Source organism: Emydura macquarii, unplaced genomic scaffold, assembly GCF_026122565.2.
Source record: "Emydura macquarii macquarii isolate MOO-44397 ecotype Brisbane River unplaced genomic scaffold, CSIRO-AGI_Emac_v2 contig_587, whole genome shotgun sequence".
Taxonomy (NCBI): domain Eukaryota; kingdom Metazoa; phylum Chordata; order Testudines; family Chelidae; genus Emydura; species Emydura macquarii.
The window spans coordinates 14,449,658-14,463,897 of NW_027130724.1; the positions used below are offsets into that span (position 1 = coordinate 14,449,658).

The 14,240-nt window shown below is 42.3% G+C and overlaps 1 protein-coding gene across 5 annotated transcripts in view; it reads right to left on the reverse strand.

Moving 5' to 3' along the window:
- DENND5A (DENN domain containing 5A) overlaps positions 1-12,927 on the reverse strand; it is a 96,543-nt gene extending 83,616 nt beyond the window's left edge. For 4 of the 5 annotated variants that reach the window (XM_067540760.1, XM_067540759.1, XM_067540764.1 and 1 more), the window contains exon 1: positions 12,682-12,927. In XM_067540760.1, the coding sequence (XP_067396861.1) occupies positions 12,682-12,781 (100 nt within the window). In that variant the 5' untranslated portion in view covers positions 12,782-12,927. Of the gene's footprint in view, positions 1-10,937; positions 10,957-12,681 lie in introns of those variants that run through there. The other variant, XM_067540761.1, reaches the window with a different exon arrangement.
- Between the last annotated feature and the right edge of the window lie 1,313 nt (positions 12,928-14,240).

Consider the following 14,240-nt stretch of genomic DNA (forward strand, 5'->3'; position numbering starts at 1 on the left):
AATAAATCACTTCAAACTCAACAGGTAATCAGTGCATTTATTTTAGGAGAGTGAGAGGAATAGTAGCTAATGTGGCATGTAAGCAGATAGGGTTGGAGAAAGGTTCTTCCTTATCTTACTATTTCCTTGCTTAAGGTTTTGTCAGCTAAGCAACTCTAACTTGTTTGTAACAGGTTTAATTTATCTTCCCTATGGCAAGATATATATTACACACATTTTAAAAAACCAAACATTTCAATATCCATTGATTTCAATGAACAGTAAGTATTTTCCTGTTGCAATCTCTTCCTGTCCACCTGCCTAACAAGCAGGAAAATGGCAGCCTCCATGGAATAAACACAAAGGAGAGCAGGATATTTAGTACAATGGCACTGGGTCCAAATATCTGGACTAGCTATTGCCTCAGGTCTGGAGCACGTCCTTCCTAACCCTCAGATTAATAAGAATAAATGATAAATCATTTTATTTAATTGTTACATAATTCATTAATAAAGAAATGAAGTTTATCATAAGTTTCAGAGTAGATCAGAAAAACAAAAACAGAAATATACTCTCCCATATATCCACATTAATCCTCTGTCTTTGTGAGGATCTGTAAGATGAAAGAGCTCTGGAAGATTTCAACCAACTCACTGGCAGCTCCTCCTGCCTTCAATTGCCACAAAATCTTCACTCCGCTCCACTGAGCATGCTCACTGTAGCATGCACGATTCATGTCTGCTAGCTCCTTTCTCCTGTGGCTCAGTGGTTGGAAGGAGGTTACATAAATTCAAACATTCAGAGCCGTCGAAAAGTTGAAGCTTTAAGTATTAATCATTGCCATTTTAACAGATTTTGTATACTTTTTTCCTTTTAGAGAAATGGACTTTTCAAACAAACTGGCACAGATACATGCTGGTCGGATACCCTGACTCACAGTTCATAGCACCTCATTTTGCAAATAGTCCCAGTGAAGCCAATGGGATTACTTGCAGAATAAGGTACTACTTATCTAAATAAGGGCATCAGAATCTGGCCTTCTGAGAGGGGATCATTGTGGCTGACAACTTCACTTCTCTGGCACAATGGAAGTCTCCACAATAAGGATAAAGTTGGTTTGTGCAGGAGACAGACCTTTCCCAACAGACAGCCCAAGATTGTAGAAAGAACTACTCCAAAAACTAAGGACCATCACAAACTTTGCCAGCTTCCACTTTAAGGCCTAGGCACATCTCTTTAACCCTGTCTTCTCTAACAAACATATAGCAACATGTGTACAACATAAAAAAATTCCTAAAACTCCCCTGCACACACTTCATCCCCTGGGGAAAGGATGAGAGAACAAACATAACAGGTGTTAGTCACATTGTTTAATGCACTACTGGAAGGCTAATACTATAGTGAGGACCACGGTACAAGAATCTATACAGAAAGATTAGACTAGACCATGCATCTGCTTGTGTATAGCACAAGGTTACATTTTCATGTATAGTTTCAAGGAAAATGAGAGGCAGCCAGTAAGCAACCTGTAGGAAGTTGACTAGATTCTGGAACAAGTGGATGAAGAACTATGTTTTGTTCTGAAATAGTCTTTTGAATCCATTTAGTGTCTCATTTTTCATTGCTTGCACAGCACGCACAGCAGTGAATGGGCACTTTATAAAAAATAAAAGAAGTTTTTAAAATCTATACCATATTGTAGAATTTTTTATTTTTAGAGAGGGGTTTAAAAATTGAGTTATTTAGATACTCTTGAGCCTGTCTTTCCCAAGACAAAGGATTTTAAATAAAAAAAAATTCTGGGAACTGTATGCAGCTTCTTTCAGCAGTTCTAAATTTTGATTATAGTGGCACCATTTTTCCTCCACTAGGGGTAAAAATATATATCAGCACTTCTAGTGTAGAACTGAGCCAGAAGGGTAGGTCTCCAAATTAACCCAAAGTCAGCCAACGTTAAAGAGTTAATATCTTCAGAATAGAAGCTCAAGGACTCTACCTACCTAGGAAAAGCATGAGCAAATAGAAAATCCTTGGAGCATATCATGTAGGTCAACAAAACTCCAGCTCAGTTGGAGCAATGATGGAAACAAGTTCTTACAACCAAGAACCCATCCTTAGAAGTCTTTAAGGCCTGTATTGACAAAGCCCTGGCTGGGATGATTTAGTTGGGGTTGGTCCTGCTTTGAGAAGAGGGTTGGACTAGATGACCTCCTGAGGTCCCTTCCAACCCTGATCTTCTATGATTCCGTGAACCACCAATGTCAATATCCCATCTCCAGCTCCCAACACATAGAAAGTTTACAAATAAGATTGCCTCAGCAACTAACTGAGTCCCTCCAGCACATTTGCGTGCAACACTGTCGGTCAAAGCAGCTCAATTTCACTTCAGTATTTAAAAAGGGAAGTAGAAGTCCTCTTAGCAATAGAAGAGTACTTTCATCTTAATCTGTCACGAGTTTACATAAGGCCATAAAAACTGTTTGTCAGGAAATTCACTGAATGATCTGACTTTTTAAAAAATATATAAAACAGTGTTTACTCTTAATACTAGAAGAGCTTAGCTGTGAGTCAGACACACTAGTTCTGTATCTCTTTAAGAGACGTTTGGTCCGAGCACTGAATGGGGAGCCAGGAAGTGCCAAATTCTAATCCCAAATCTGACACAGACATCCCTCTGTGGCCTTGGACAAGTCACTTAATGTCAGGTTTAAGTACCTTGCTTTTGTAATGAAGTTAACCTGCCTCTCCACCTCAAAGGGATGTTTGTAAAGATTAGCATTTGGAAAATGCTTCTAGGGATGAAACACTCATTAAAACTACCTACAGAAATATTAACAATTAAACGTCACTGCTCTTTTCCCCCTCTCCCATCGCCACAAGACAAGTTAAATGTCTGAATAAGCTTCCCATAAGCACCTATCATCCTCTGGGTAAGAGACATGACAGCTGCCCTCCTAGAGAACTAACAGACTATGAGCTAAATCTTTTCTTCAGTTGTACTGGAGAAGAAGGTATACCATAATGTTGGGCACAATGTTAAATGCCAGGGACACAGTTCCATGATGCAAAAGAGGGCACAGGTAGCAGTGCCTCTGCAATGAGCAAATGGCACATACTATAGCCACAGTATGTCAGTTTGGGGCTGGTTCATGAACTGAATTAGGAAAAAAGTCACCTTTGGTGGGAGGTGATAGCCCTGCTTACACTCGCTCAAGAGAAAACAAGATCACTCATTCAATGGAGTATCTGGCTTGCTCCTTATCCAAGGGCTGATGTCTTTGCTTTTCCACCTTTGCCAGGATTAGGCCCTGTGTGTAAGGCAGCCATCCACCTACAGAGTTGCAATACAGAAGCAATCCTAAACCAGCAACACCACTGAGTTTCTAGGAAAGAAAGTGAAGAATATCATCTCCAACTGAAAATGGAGGGGAAGTTATAAGTACTATGGCCCAAACGTTCCCCTTTCCTGTGCAGTTTGGAAGGGAGTAAGAGAAAATCCCAGCAAAAATATCTCGATACGTGGAAGGTAGGACAGCAGCAGCTCCACAGCAAGAAGCCAACGGAAAGCATCCTTGCACAGATTGGGTCTTTATTCTAACCCCTAAAGGGCCCCACTACTCTACAGCATGATATATACCAAAGCTTGGTCTACACTACAGAGTTAGGTTGAAGTAAAGCAGCTTATGTTGACCTAACTATTTAAGCGTCTACACTAAAATTTCACTCCCGCTGACATAACTCGCCCACTACACCGACTTAATAACTCCACCTCCACAAGAGGCAAAGAGTCAATGTCGAAGTAGTTAGATTAACGCAGCATCAGTGTAGACATTGTGTTGCTTATATCAATTGTTGATGGCTTTCGGAAGGCATCCCGCAATGCCCCACACTGACAGTTCAATCAGTGCAACCCCTCAATGCACCACGGACATGAGGAACAAAGTGTAGAAATGCACAAGCAATGTAATTACCGTGGCAGCTATATGCCAACATAAGTTAGGTCGGCTTAATTTTATAGCGCAGACGTGCCTTTAGGAAGCTGCATGAAGAATCCTATTGTTTTAAAACCTGTTGAAGCCATAGCACCATCCAGGGCCCAGGCAAAATGAACTATTTCTACTGGACTGGTTCAAACTCTGCTGAAGGTGCCTCTGAAACCAATTCAGGCCATCTGGAGCTTGATCTAAACTATGGCTCCAAATGGGTTTAAAATTGTTTAGCTGAACTGGTTGTAAAGCCTTTTCAAATTCTGGGAGAAATTTAACAAGTGTAAACCTGGCCTACATGGTACACTCCCCTGCAGACCTAGGCAGAAGTCCATATGGTAGCCAACACTGACAATAACTTGCTTTCTGTGGCTCCTAACACACCATCACCACTACTCACCTTACAGACAGATGTGACGACAAAGGATCAATTTTTCTAAAACACCTAAAATGACTTGGGAGTCTACGTCCTATTTTCAAAAGTTACTGAGGAACTTATGAACCTAAGACCCAGGGACTTTCCAGGAGACTTAAGACAATCTGTCACTTTCAGAACCCTTTTTGTTTATATTCCACTTGAGACTATTGTTTAAGTTTGTTATCAGCACCTCACGGGATGGCGCCAAGAGAGACTACTGGCTGCAAAAGTTTCTCCAGAAGAGAAAATGAGGTTGGGTGAATAGTGCCACTCCAGGCCACAAAGGGGTGCCAGGGAGGTCAGCCTTGCCACAAACCCCCATAAATAGAGCCCTGCACAGAATCAAAACTTGCATCCACATCCGATCCATGATCCGCAAAAAATGATTTGTGGATATCCTACGTATCCACGGATGAGGATAACTGCAGATTTGCAGAGCTCTACCTATAAACGACAATCACCCAATAAATAGGCATCTGTGGTAAGCTTTTCCATAGAAGGAGGAAGAAATAAGCCTGATGTGACAACTTTCCAAGCAAATTCCCTACCTTGAGTCTGTTTCTGTCAAAGTTAGACAGTTTTTTTGTATTTGGCAATATTTCATACCTCCCAGGTTAATACTCTAGCTAGCTGTAAACTTGACTGCAAGCCACAAATTCAGGAAGTTCTTGTCACAAATATCAGAAGGAGTCATTTTTGTACACAGTATAAAGTAAATTGCTTCCGGCAATGTCACTTCATATGCATTATTGCTGCCACGTAAGCCCTCTGAGTTAGAGAGAATTCAAAGGCACTAATAAGAAAAGTCCCCAAGAGCAGTGAAGAGGTACACTAGCAACTTGAAAAGCCAATTGTCCAAACATTTGGTACCTACTGTCATTACAAGCAACTCCCTTCAAGATTGCTATAGTCTGAAAGTTCAGACAAGAATAACCATTGCTCTTAATTTTAATTTGTGCATCTTTATAATTTCTCCCTTGTAGGAAAGTCAACAAGATCAACAAGGGAGCAGAAACACACTTACACAATGTTTCTTAAATGAGGGAAGCAGGGGTAGACAGGATAGAGAGAAGAGAGGAGTATTCTATGGCATACTATTTAAAGCAGGCTCCAGAAACTGGACTTTTAAAATATTAGTTTTGGGGGTTTTTTTAATTATAATTATGAGTCCACTGCTGTACTAGGAAGAGAACCTAGAAGGCCAGGCTCCCAGAAGGTTGTTGTAGACAACACTCCTTCCTTTACAAAGAAGTTGAACACCCAACTCGTAGGGATATTTTAGAAGTGTATTGGGAAAAAATGTCAATTTTCTATAATGGAGATTTTGGAAGACACACAACTTTTAATTTATCCTACAATGCAGACATGCTCATCAAAAGTTTGGTATTACAGAAACAGTTTAATTAATTGTAGCTCCAAATGAGATTAATGGAGTATAGCTGCTTTTCCTTACATGAGCCCTCCCATTCTTTATTCTACATATCAGCTATCACAGCACGTCTGCCTCAGTTCCCAATGAGACAAAAGATCTCCTTGGCACTCTAAAACACAGAAAGCAACCAAGGCTTCTGGGGAAAAGGAGACTGGGGGGAGAGAGAGAAACTGCTAATGGGATCTAGAGAGTTACACAGGTGCCAATTCAAATGCAGCCTAAAGTTATCATCTGATGCCTGTCCCGAGTGGCCTATATGAAATCAGGGGCAGCCTCAGTTCAAGTCCCACTAGACTGGCCACCATAACAGAATCAGTACCTTTGCTGGCAATCTCAGAAAGGCCAAGGAGACCAAAATACCTTTTCATCTTTAGAATTAATCTCTCTCGACAGGATAGAGGCAACCTGTCAGGGCAGTGTGGGAAGTCTGCCCTGCTGTTACCCACAATAAAAGACAACACTACTTCAATCACCAGGGAAGTCAAGCCAGCACTTCTCATCAACACATTCATCTTTGCCAAAAGCGGTATGTATTAGCCTCACCTTACAGATAAATGTATTACTTATTCAAAGAGCAAACAGTCTGCTGCAGAAGTCTATTGCAAGAATAGACCTCAGGTCTGACTCCCAGTCCTGTGTCTTAATCACAAGATCATCCTTCTTCCACAAAGGAAAAAAACCAAAAGGAAAATAGTTAAGGGGAATGCATTAATCCAAGTTAAGCATGACAATTTTTTCCTCCTCTTTCTATTAAAGAATTAAAAAGAAAAAACCTTACTCATACACTTTTTTAAAAAAAATAAGGTAACAAAGGCTACATCTAAGGTGTAAAAGCCACATCCAGCACCATTCAAACAACTGCTGGCAATAGTACTATTCTATTAGCCACCACAAAGAAGTAAACTGATATTTCAGAATTCTAATACAATGAGCAATTTATCACTTGATCTATCTGACACAAAGACAAGTTCTTCTTCAAATACTTCAGCTAATTTGAATAATATGTTAAAAAGCTCTTAAATGGAAAAGGGAAGTTCTGTGAAAAGAAACCCCTAAAACCAGGGACTATTTGAAGATCATCTATTCTAAACCTAATGATGAGAATAACCAAAAATACAGGTGTATGGGAAGATTAAAGGAGCCAGGAATAGGCCTGCCAATGTAAAGAGAAAGAAAGAGGTGAAAATACTGCTACATTATTGCTTCAAAGAAACACTATTGGCTCTAGAAACAGTAGGCCAAACTCATTCTGGTGTAGCTCCACTGAAGTCAATGGAGTTTCACCAGGGTTAGTTGACACCAGTATTTTCACATTACCTTGCTAACACATACAATGTCACAAAGGGGATGATAGCTATTGAGCTTCATAATTCGTAAGTCATTTGATTTGTTCCAATTCTAGTTATTTTCCTTGATGATTTCATGCATCAGTACTATTAAAACATATATTATTGTAGTGCCCAGGCGCCCTAAACAGGATCAAGGCCTCATTGTGCTAGGTGCTGTATGAACACCCGAGTGGGCACTGTCCCTGCCCTACACAGATTAAACACCAATTACAAAGAAGATACAAATGAGTGTGGGGAAAGGAGAAGAAAAGAGTAACAAAAATAAGGTTAATTTACATAGGTTATTTATTGCCTAACTTGATGGTTCCAATGCATCTGAAAGTGGAAGTTGTTTTTTCATAAAAGAAAATAAATAGTCAGCTATCCCTGACTGCTACATAACCTAGCCATCCTTGGTTAGATTATTTCTTGCAAGGGTCACAGCAGAAGTGGGTCTCAAAGAGGCCTTACAGATCCATTCAGGAAGGGTGTTCCACATATAACAGAGCAACATGGAAGAAAGTACGGAAGTGTTAGTGGAGAAAGCAGACAATGGGCGTTTAAGCCTGGTTTGTTTGACAGAGCAAAGGGATAACATAATAAGAACCTCCATCCAGAATTTGTGGAAGTCTTTCCATTGATTTCCATGGTTTGTGGATCAGACCCTAGAAGACAAGGGGAGATAAAGTAGAGAGCGGCAGAGTTGCTAAAACTTACTGAAAGTGAGGACAAGAAGCTTGAATCCGATACAATGGAAAATGGGGAGCCCAGCTGAAGTATTAAAAAAGGAGGGTGATATACTCAGAGCAACATTTAAATATCATAATGACCAATCCCTGATATATGCCATTAGTTTAAATGTTTGATCTGTAAAGTGCAATTCATGTTTTTATTGGTCTATTGTAAAATCAAAAGGGTCTTTACTTCACACCACAAGCTAATTTTAGACATTTGCATTCCTTTAAGAGTTTACCCATTGTACACTATAATTTTGGAATAACATTCATTACCTATTTTTTCATTATGAGATAGAAGTTATTTCCAAGTGCACTGAAGTTCCGTAAATGAGAGAGACTATACTGTATTGCCAACTCATGACCAGATTTGTGAAACTAACTTCACATTATATAGTGGTGAGTTTCATATTTCCCCAACTCATCTCCTACCTAAGCAATAAACTGATTCATTCTTTGTTTTTCACTACATAAGAAACAAATGCTGTCCAGAGGCTTTTGTTAATAAAACTGACAATTAGAACAAAAATACACACCTTATTGTAAAAGAATGCAAAATACCACTACTGCCATATAACTTAATAATTTTATGGTGAAACAAGTTGGTTTGTTTGTTTTTTGCCCCAGCTTTCAGACTATTTTGAGAAACTCACTTATGGTTCTGATTGGAAAATAGGAGGCACTACACACTTCTCATTAAATTTACAAGATGCAGGACATGTGACCTAAAATCAGAAACCCTATCCATATTGCTGCAACAATAAGTTACACTACGCATATAGGTCAGTCTTAGTAACAAATGCACTTCATTATTTCATCTGTTAAGTAAAATGTTTGTAATACAGACTTGCTAAATTACAGAAGTTCTACTACTGTCTTCTGGGGTTCCATAGAAACGCGTTTCACTTCCTCACTTGTCCCCGCTCCTGCCACCCCCAGGGAGAGGTTTTAAGATCTGACAGTTTTGCTCTATAAACTACTAGAAGTAAAAACTTTCTAGTTGCTTGTTAACAAGACATCCAGAAAGAACAGTTTTCATTACTTCACTGAAGTTCAAATAACCATGCTGTATAATTTTCTGGATCAAAAACAGGGACTAGGGGGGTATAAAATATATTATCCTTAAACCACTCTAACTGCAAATGCCAAGTTTATCACTATAAAAAATTAAGATGGCAAAACAATAGTTTTGTAAAATATTATAAATGTGCCATTTTGTAAACTTTTAACGTAGATAGGGGAAAAGGGAATCAGAAGCCACCTTTTAAGCAAAAATCATCAGAAAAAAAATCACAGTTCATGAGCCTGTAGTTTATAAACAAAACTCCAAAACAAATGCTGTATGATAAATATTATTGTAGAACTCCAGAGGAATAGGATTTCATTAGGTTGGTTATAACAAAGTCTGCTTAGAGCATCCCTAGGGGTTCTGGCAGTCATTGTCAATTTCCTGTACCAAGTTTTAGTTACTATGACATCATTTTGGTGCTTTGCTCAAGGCCCACCGAATGTAGAAAAGCCCGGAAGAGAATCTCAGCGTTCTTCTATCAAGGGATCTTTTGTGTTTGGCTTTGCTTTATTTTAAAAATCCTGCTTCCTCACCATCACGCACAGCAACTGTAGTGCCAATGCTTCAGTTCCAACAATGGCCACTTATTAAGCAAATTGTTTCAACAGTTCAAGAATACAGAATGTATTTTTAAATACAGAAGGAAAAGCTACACAATACTTCTTTCATTCAAATAAAGGAATCTTCCAGGAAGCACAAAATGTTTAAGACCCTGATCCAAAGCCCACTGAAATCAATAGAAGTCTTTCCACTGACATCAATGGAATTTGGATCAGGCTCTTAAGTAAACTATATAAACAATCTAAGATAAGACTTAAAAAGCAAAATCTCCCAACACACTATCATGTCTGACTAATACTAGCTTCTTAAACTAAACTCATCCCACTGTACTGAACCACCAGTTAAATTATATGTAGTGAAGTTATATCAAACATTTTCCCCCTCAATTATTTCACTGTGCTCCAATACTCATTTTCCCCCCTCCAGGCACACAGAATCTCTTTAAACAGAGTGTATACCATCCTAGCAAAATAGGGCCCCAATTCTGCAAATTGTTGCATGCAGGCAGACCCTACACCCACATTGAACAGTTTGGAGGATTGGGGCCTATATTCCTACAAACATCCTTTAGCAAGGAAAGGCAGCACACAACAGCATACTCCAGTCTTAATTATTTCTAAGTCTGACATAAAATTAAGGAAATACCATACAACAATCTTTAAGTTTCCTAAATATTAGATTGAGTTAACTCAAAATAATACGCTGTTAATATTTAATATTATGAGAGAAGGAGCTATTCACATGCCTACAGAGCGAAGTACTACTGTGCAGCAATTTGTGGAACTCAACATGAGGCAAAAAACAATAATAGGATCTACAAATATAACACCAGGTAGCATCAATTATTTTGAACATACAAATTTTGTTCACTCCTTGCTTTTATTAAAACAGCATTATACCTTTTTAGACTCAACTTTTTACCCCAAATAATTTAATTGTTCATATCCTTAAAACTAAATTTTATAATGTACTTTTAAAGTGCCAGACAGTCTGAGTGAGTGAGTAAGGGTGGTACTGATATCCTACTATTATTTCAGTTAAAATTGAAACAGTCTCCTTATACAGTAAGTTACTACTCAGCATGAGTAAGGATGGAAGAATCTGACTGTAAGGATTAATAAGCAAAAGTTTCAGTCATATCCAAAATAATGTAAATTTAGTTAACAGAATGAATACTCATCAATACAAATTTCACTCTACAGTGAACATAAAATGTCAAGAGTTCCCATACAATATTACCAAGACAGTAACGTAGAATACCCACCACACATTATGAATCACATTTAAGGGGAAAAAAAATGCTGTGGCCAGCTTCTGAGCTCAGCTACACCAGTGTAAATACAGGATAACTCCACTAACTTCAATGATGTTATGCCAGATTTACAGCAGAGCCAGATTCTTATACAGTGTTCAGCAGGAAAGAGTCTTACTCCATGAATAGTCCAAATGAAGGCAGTGGGACTCCTTGTGAAGCAAGGTACTACTAAACTAGAGAAAAGATACCAGAATCTGCCTCTGTAAACTTAACACAAGCATAGGAGGATTGTAATTGTATGCTAAGACATCACCTACTGTTTCCCCTCCCCCCCCAGGAAAAAAAAAGTGTGTCAGTTAAGAATGACACAGCTTCTAAGACAGATACACTTTTAAATCCTGTTAATTTATTTCCTTTAAGATATTTCAGAAATACAGCAAAATATTGCCTTTATCATTCTTAATGTTTGTTGTTGTAACTCAAGATAATACACACATGCAGAATATAATTTAATTCTCTCTCTAAAGATAGCGTGTGATTTTTTTAAAACTCTAAACATTATTTTTAAAAGTTATTTTAAAAGCCTGCAGGAATCTCACATCCATTGATGGAAGCAGCCATAGTAAAGAAATTGAGGATAACCATATTAGCATACTAGCAATATTACAATACACTTATTATTTTAAAAGACATTAACCTTGTTTAAAGCACAGATAAGCTCCAAAAAATGTAGCCACGTACAGAAGAATTTTAAATTGATGCTATTATCTGGAATATTCTCAATGACTAAATAAACCTTTTAAGTTCCTGGCCTCAAACTAGAAGAGTGATCTCTTATGCATAATGACCTTAAGATGTAAGGTACTGACCATCATGCATGTGTTTGGGACATACTGTAACACCCCAACATGCCTAGTAACACAGCACTCCTCCTCCACATACTAGCATCCTAGTTATAATGACCTATGCTTTTAACATTTCCATTTAGGTTTGAAAGCTGCTCCTGGTTTTATTTGTTGTTTTTCTTTTAAAGAAACCCCTATCCTGACCAACTCTTTCTAAAGGTTGTTACTAAACTGTTTGTATCGCCTGAAATGAAACACACATCTCCAAACGTGAGTGTGGACAGAAAGCCCTTAATCGGGAAAAGGGCCATGATGGAGGTTTATGTTCAGCCTTCTCCTTCAGCTGTTGAGAGCTGCCGTCTGCACCCCTCCCTCCTCCACCCTTCATCCCACACCAGAGGAAAGCGGCAGAGCAGTGGTTCTCAAACTGTGCATCAGCACCCCAATGTAGGTCATGACCCCATTTTAATGGGGTCACCTGGGCCAGTTGGGGCCGGAGGCTAAAGGCAAAGCCTGAGCTCTGACATCGGGGACTGAAGCCAAAGCCCGAGGGCTTCAGCCGGTGCTGCGGGGCTCCGCCTCTCCCCCCCACGTAGTAATTTTGTTGTCAGCAGGGGATCACGGTGCAATGAAGTTTGAGAACCGCTGCAACAGAGCAAGATTTCAGCCCCACCGGCAGCAACTCTGGGTCGTACAGAGCCCGGGGCGCCCTGTTGCTGCCAAAACAAAGCAGCTTCCAGGGACCTTTTATTTCCCTCATGTGCCCCCGACCCAACACGCGCACGAACCAAACGACGGGACCGGAGCTGTTGGCAGCGCGCACCAGCCCCTCGCTTTCTCCCCGCCGGGAGCCGGGCATCCTCCAGCGCACCGCAAATAGCCCCAGGGCAGGGCGCCTCACCCGGGAGAGCGCAGGGGGCAATTGCAACTCGCCTCCCCCAGGGGCAGGGCGCCTCCCCCGGGCAGGGATGGAGGGACGAGGGGGGGGGGGGAATAGCTACAACCGCAACCCACCCTTCTCCCCCCGGGGCTGCGCGCCGCTGGGGACAAAAGCAGCCTCCCCCCGCCCCTCACCCGAGAGCTCGTCCGGCTCCAGCCCGGTCTCGGTGTCCAGCCCGCAGATCACGAAGTAGTCGGCGAAGCGGCCGGGCGCCGAGGAGCCGCCTCCGTTCATGCTGGAGCCCGGGCGGTGCGGCGGGGCTCAGCGCGCCCGGAGAGAGGCGGCCGGGGCCGGGGCTGCTCCAGCTGTTCCAGCTGCGGCGGCCGTCGCTGCCTCCATGACGGAGCGGCGGAGCGGGCTGGGCAGCGCCGCGCGGCATTGTGGGTACGCGGCCCCCCAGTTGTTCCCGTGGGGGGGGAGAGAGAGAACAGAGAAACCGCAATGCTGCGCATGCGCCCTGAGCACACGGGATGACGTGATGCTGCTGCTGCTGCTGCTGCCCGGCGGAGGAGAGGCTGGGCGGGGGCGCGCGCAGAGCTCGCGCCGCCGAACTTCCCCCTCCGGCAACCCCCCCGGGCGTGAGTGACACCCACCGGCCGCTGCTTTCCGCCGGCCGCGCGCTCCTGGTGCCCGACGCTTCCCGCGCGAGGCTCCCCCCCGCGCGACCGCTCGTGCCCGCCCACTGCTGGGTGCCCCGCGCTCAGCGACCCGGGACGGGTGAGTCCCTGTTCTCCCCGGAGACCGGCCCTGCTGGCTCAGGCGGTCAGAGCCAGGCACGCTGAGAGCGCGAGCTTGGTTCCCCGGCCGCGGCCAGTAGCCAGAGAGGGACCTGGCCTCCAGGGAGCAGGGGCTCGCCTGGTTCTGCTACGAACCCTGTGACACTTCTGCATCCCCTGGCAGCAGGTCCCAGGCTGGCTGTGCTGGGCTGGGCTGTGTGTGAAGAACCTTGGTTTTAAACCTGCTGCCTGTTGATTTCATGGGGTCACCCTGGACCCTTCTACTTCTCCACACACCCCCTCCAATTTCCTGAGAGCCTCCTCCTTCGGACCCCTCCTTAGACCTCTTTCCACACCCTTCAAACCCTTACAATTCACCTGTGTTCTCTCAGGGCTTGTCTACACTTACCTCCAAGATTCGGCGGCAGTCGACGGGAGTTACGCAAGCTGCGCAGAAAACTTGCATGACTCCCGTCGACTTCTCTGCTTCTGTTCTTCACGCCGTCTTCACTGCACTGCGCCGACGGGGACCGCGATCCCGTCGACACAACTCTATGCCACTTGAGAACATGGTCTTAATTCGACGATTTCTGGATCGACTGAGCGGGTTTTCACTGACTGCGCAGTCGATCCAGAGAAATCAATCTGATGGCAGCAACTTTGCCACCGTCAGTGTAACTGTAGCCTCACAAGGTAAACTAGGCAAGGTCGATCCCAGGCAGTGGTATAGTGGTGAGCTATGCTCTCTCCCTGGCTGTAAAAACCATTCTTCTTTAGAGAGACTCTAAGGTCTATTTCTGTGCTACAAAAGGATGGGTTTTTTACAGTGCTGTAACTAACATGTTAACTATCCCATTGTAAAATCCCAGTGGAGACAAGGCACCTGTGGTTCTTTCACTATAGCACAAACCTGGGACTCAGGTTCAATTACCTTTTCTGCTACAGACTTCTTGTAGAATCTTAGGCAAGTCACCTAA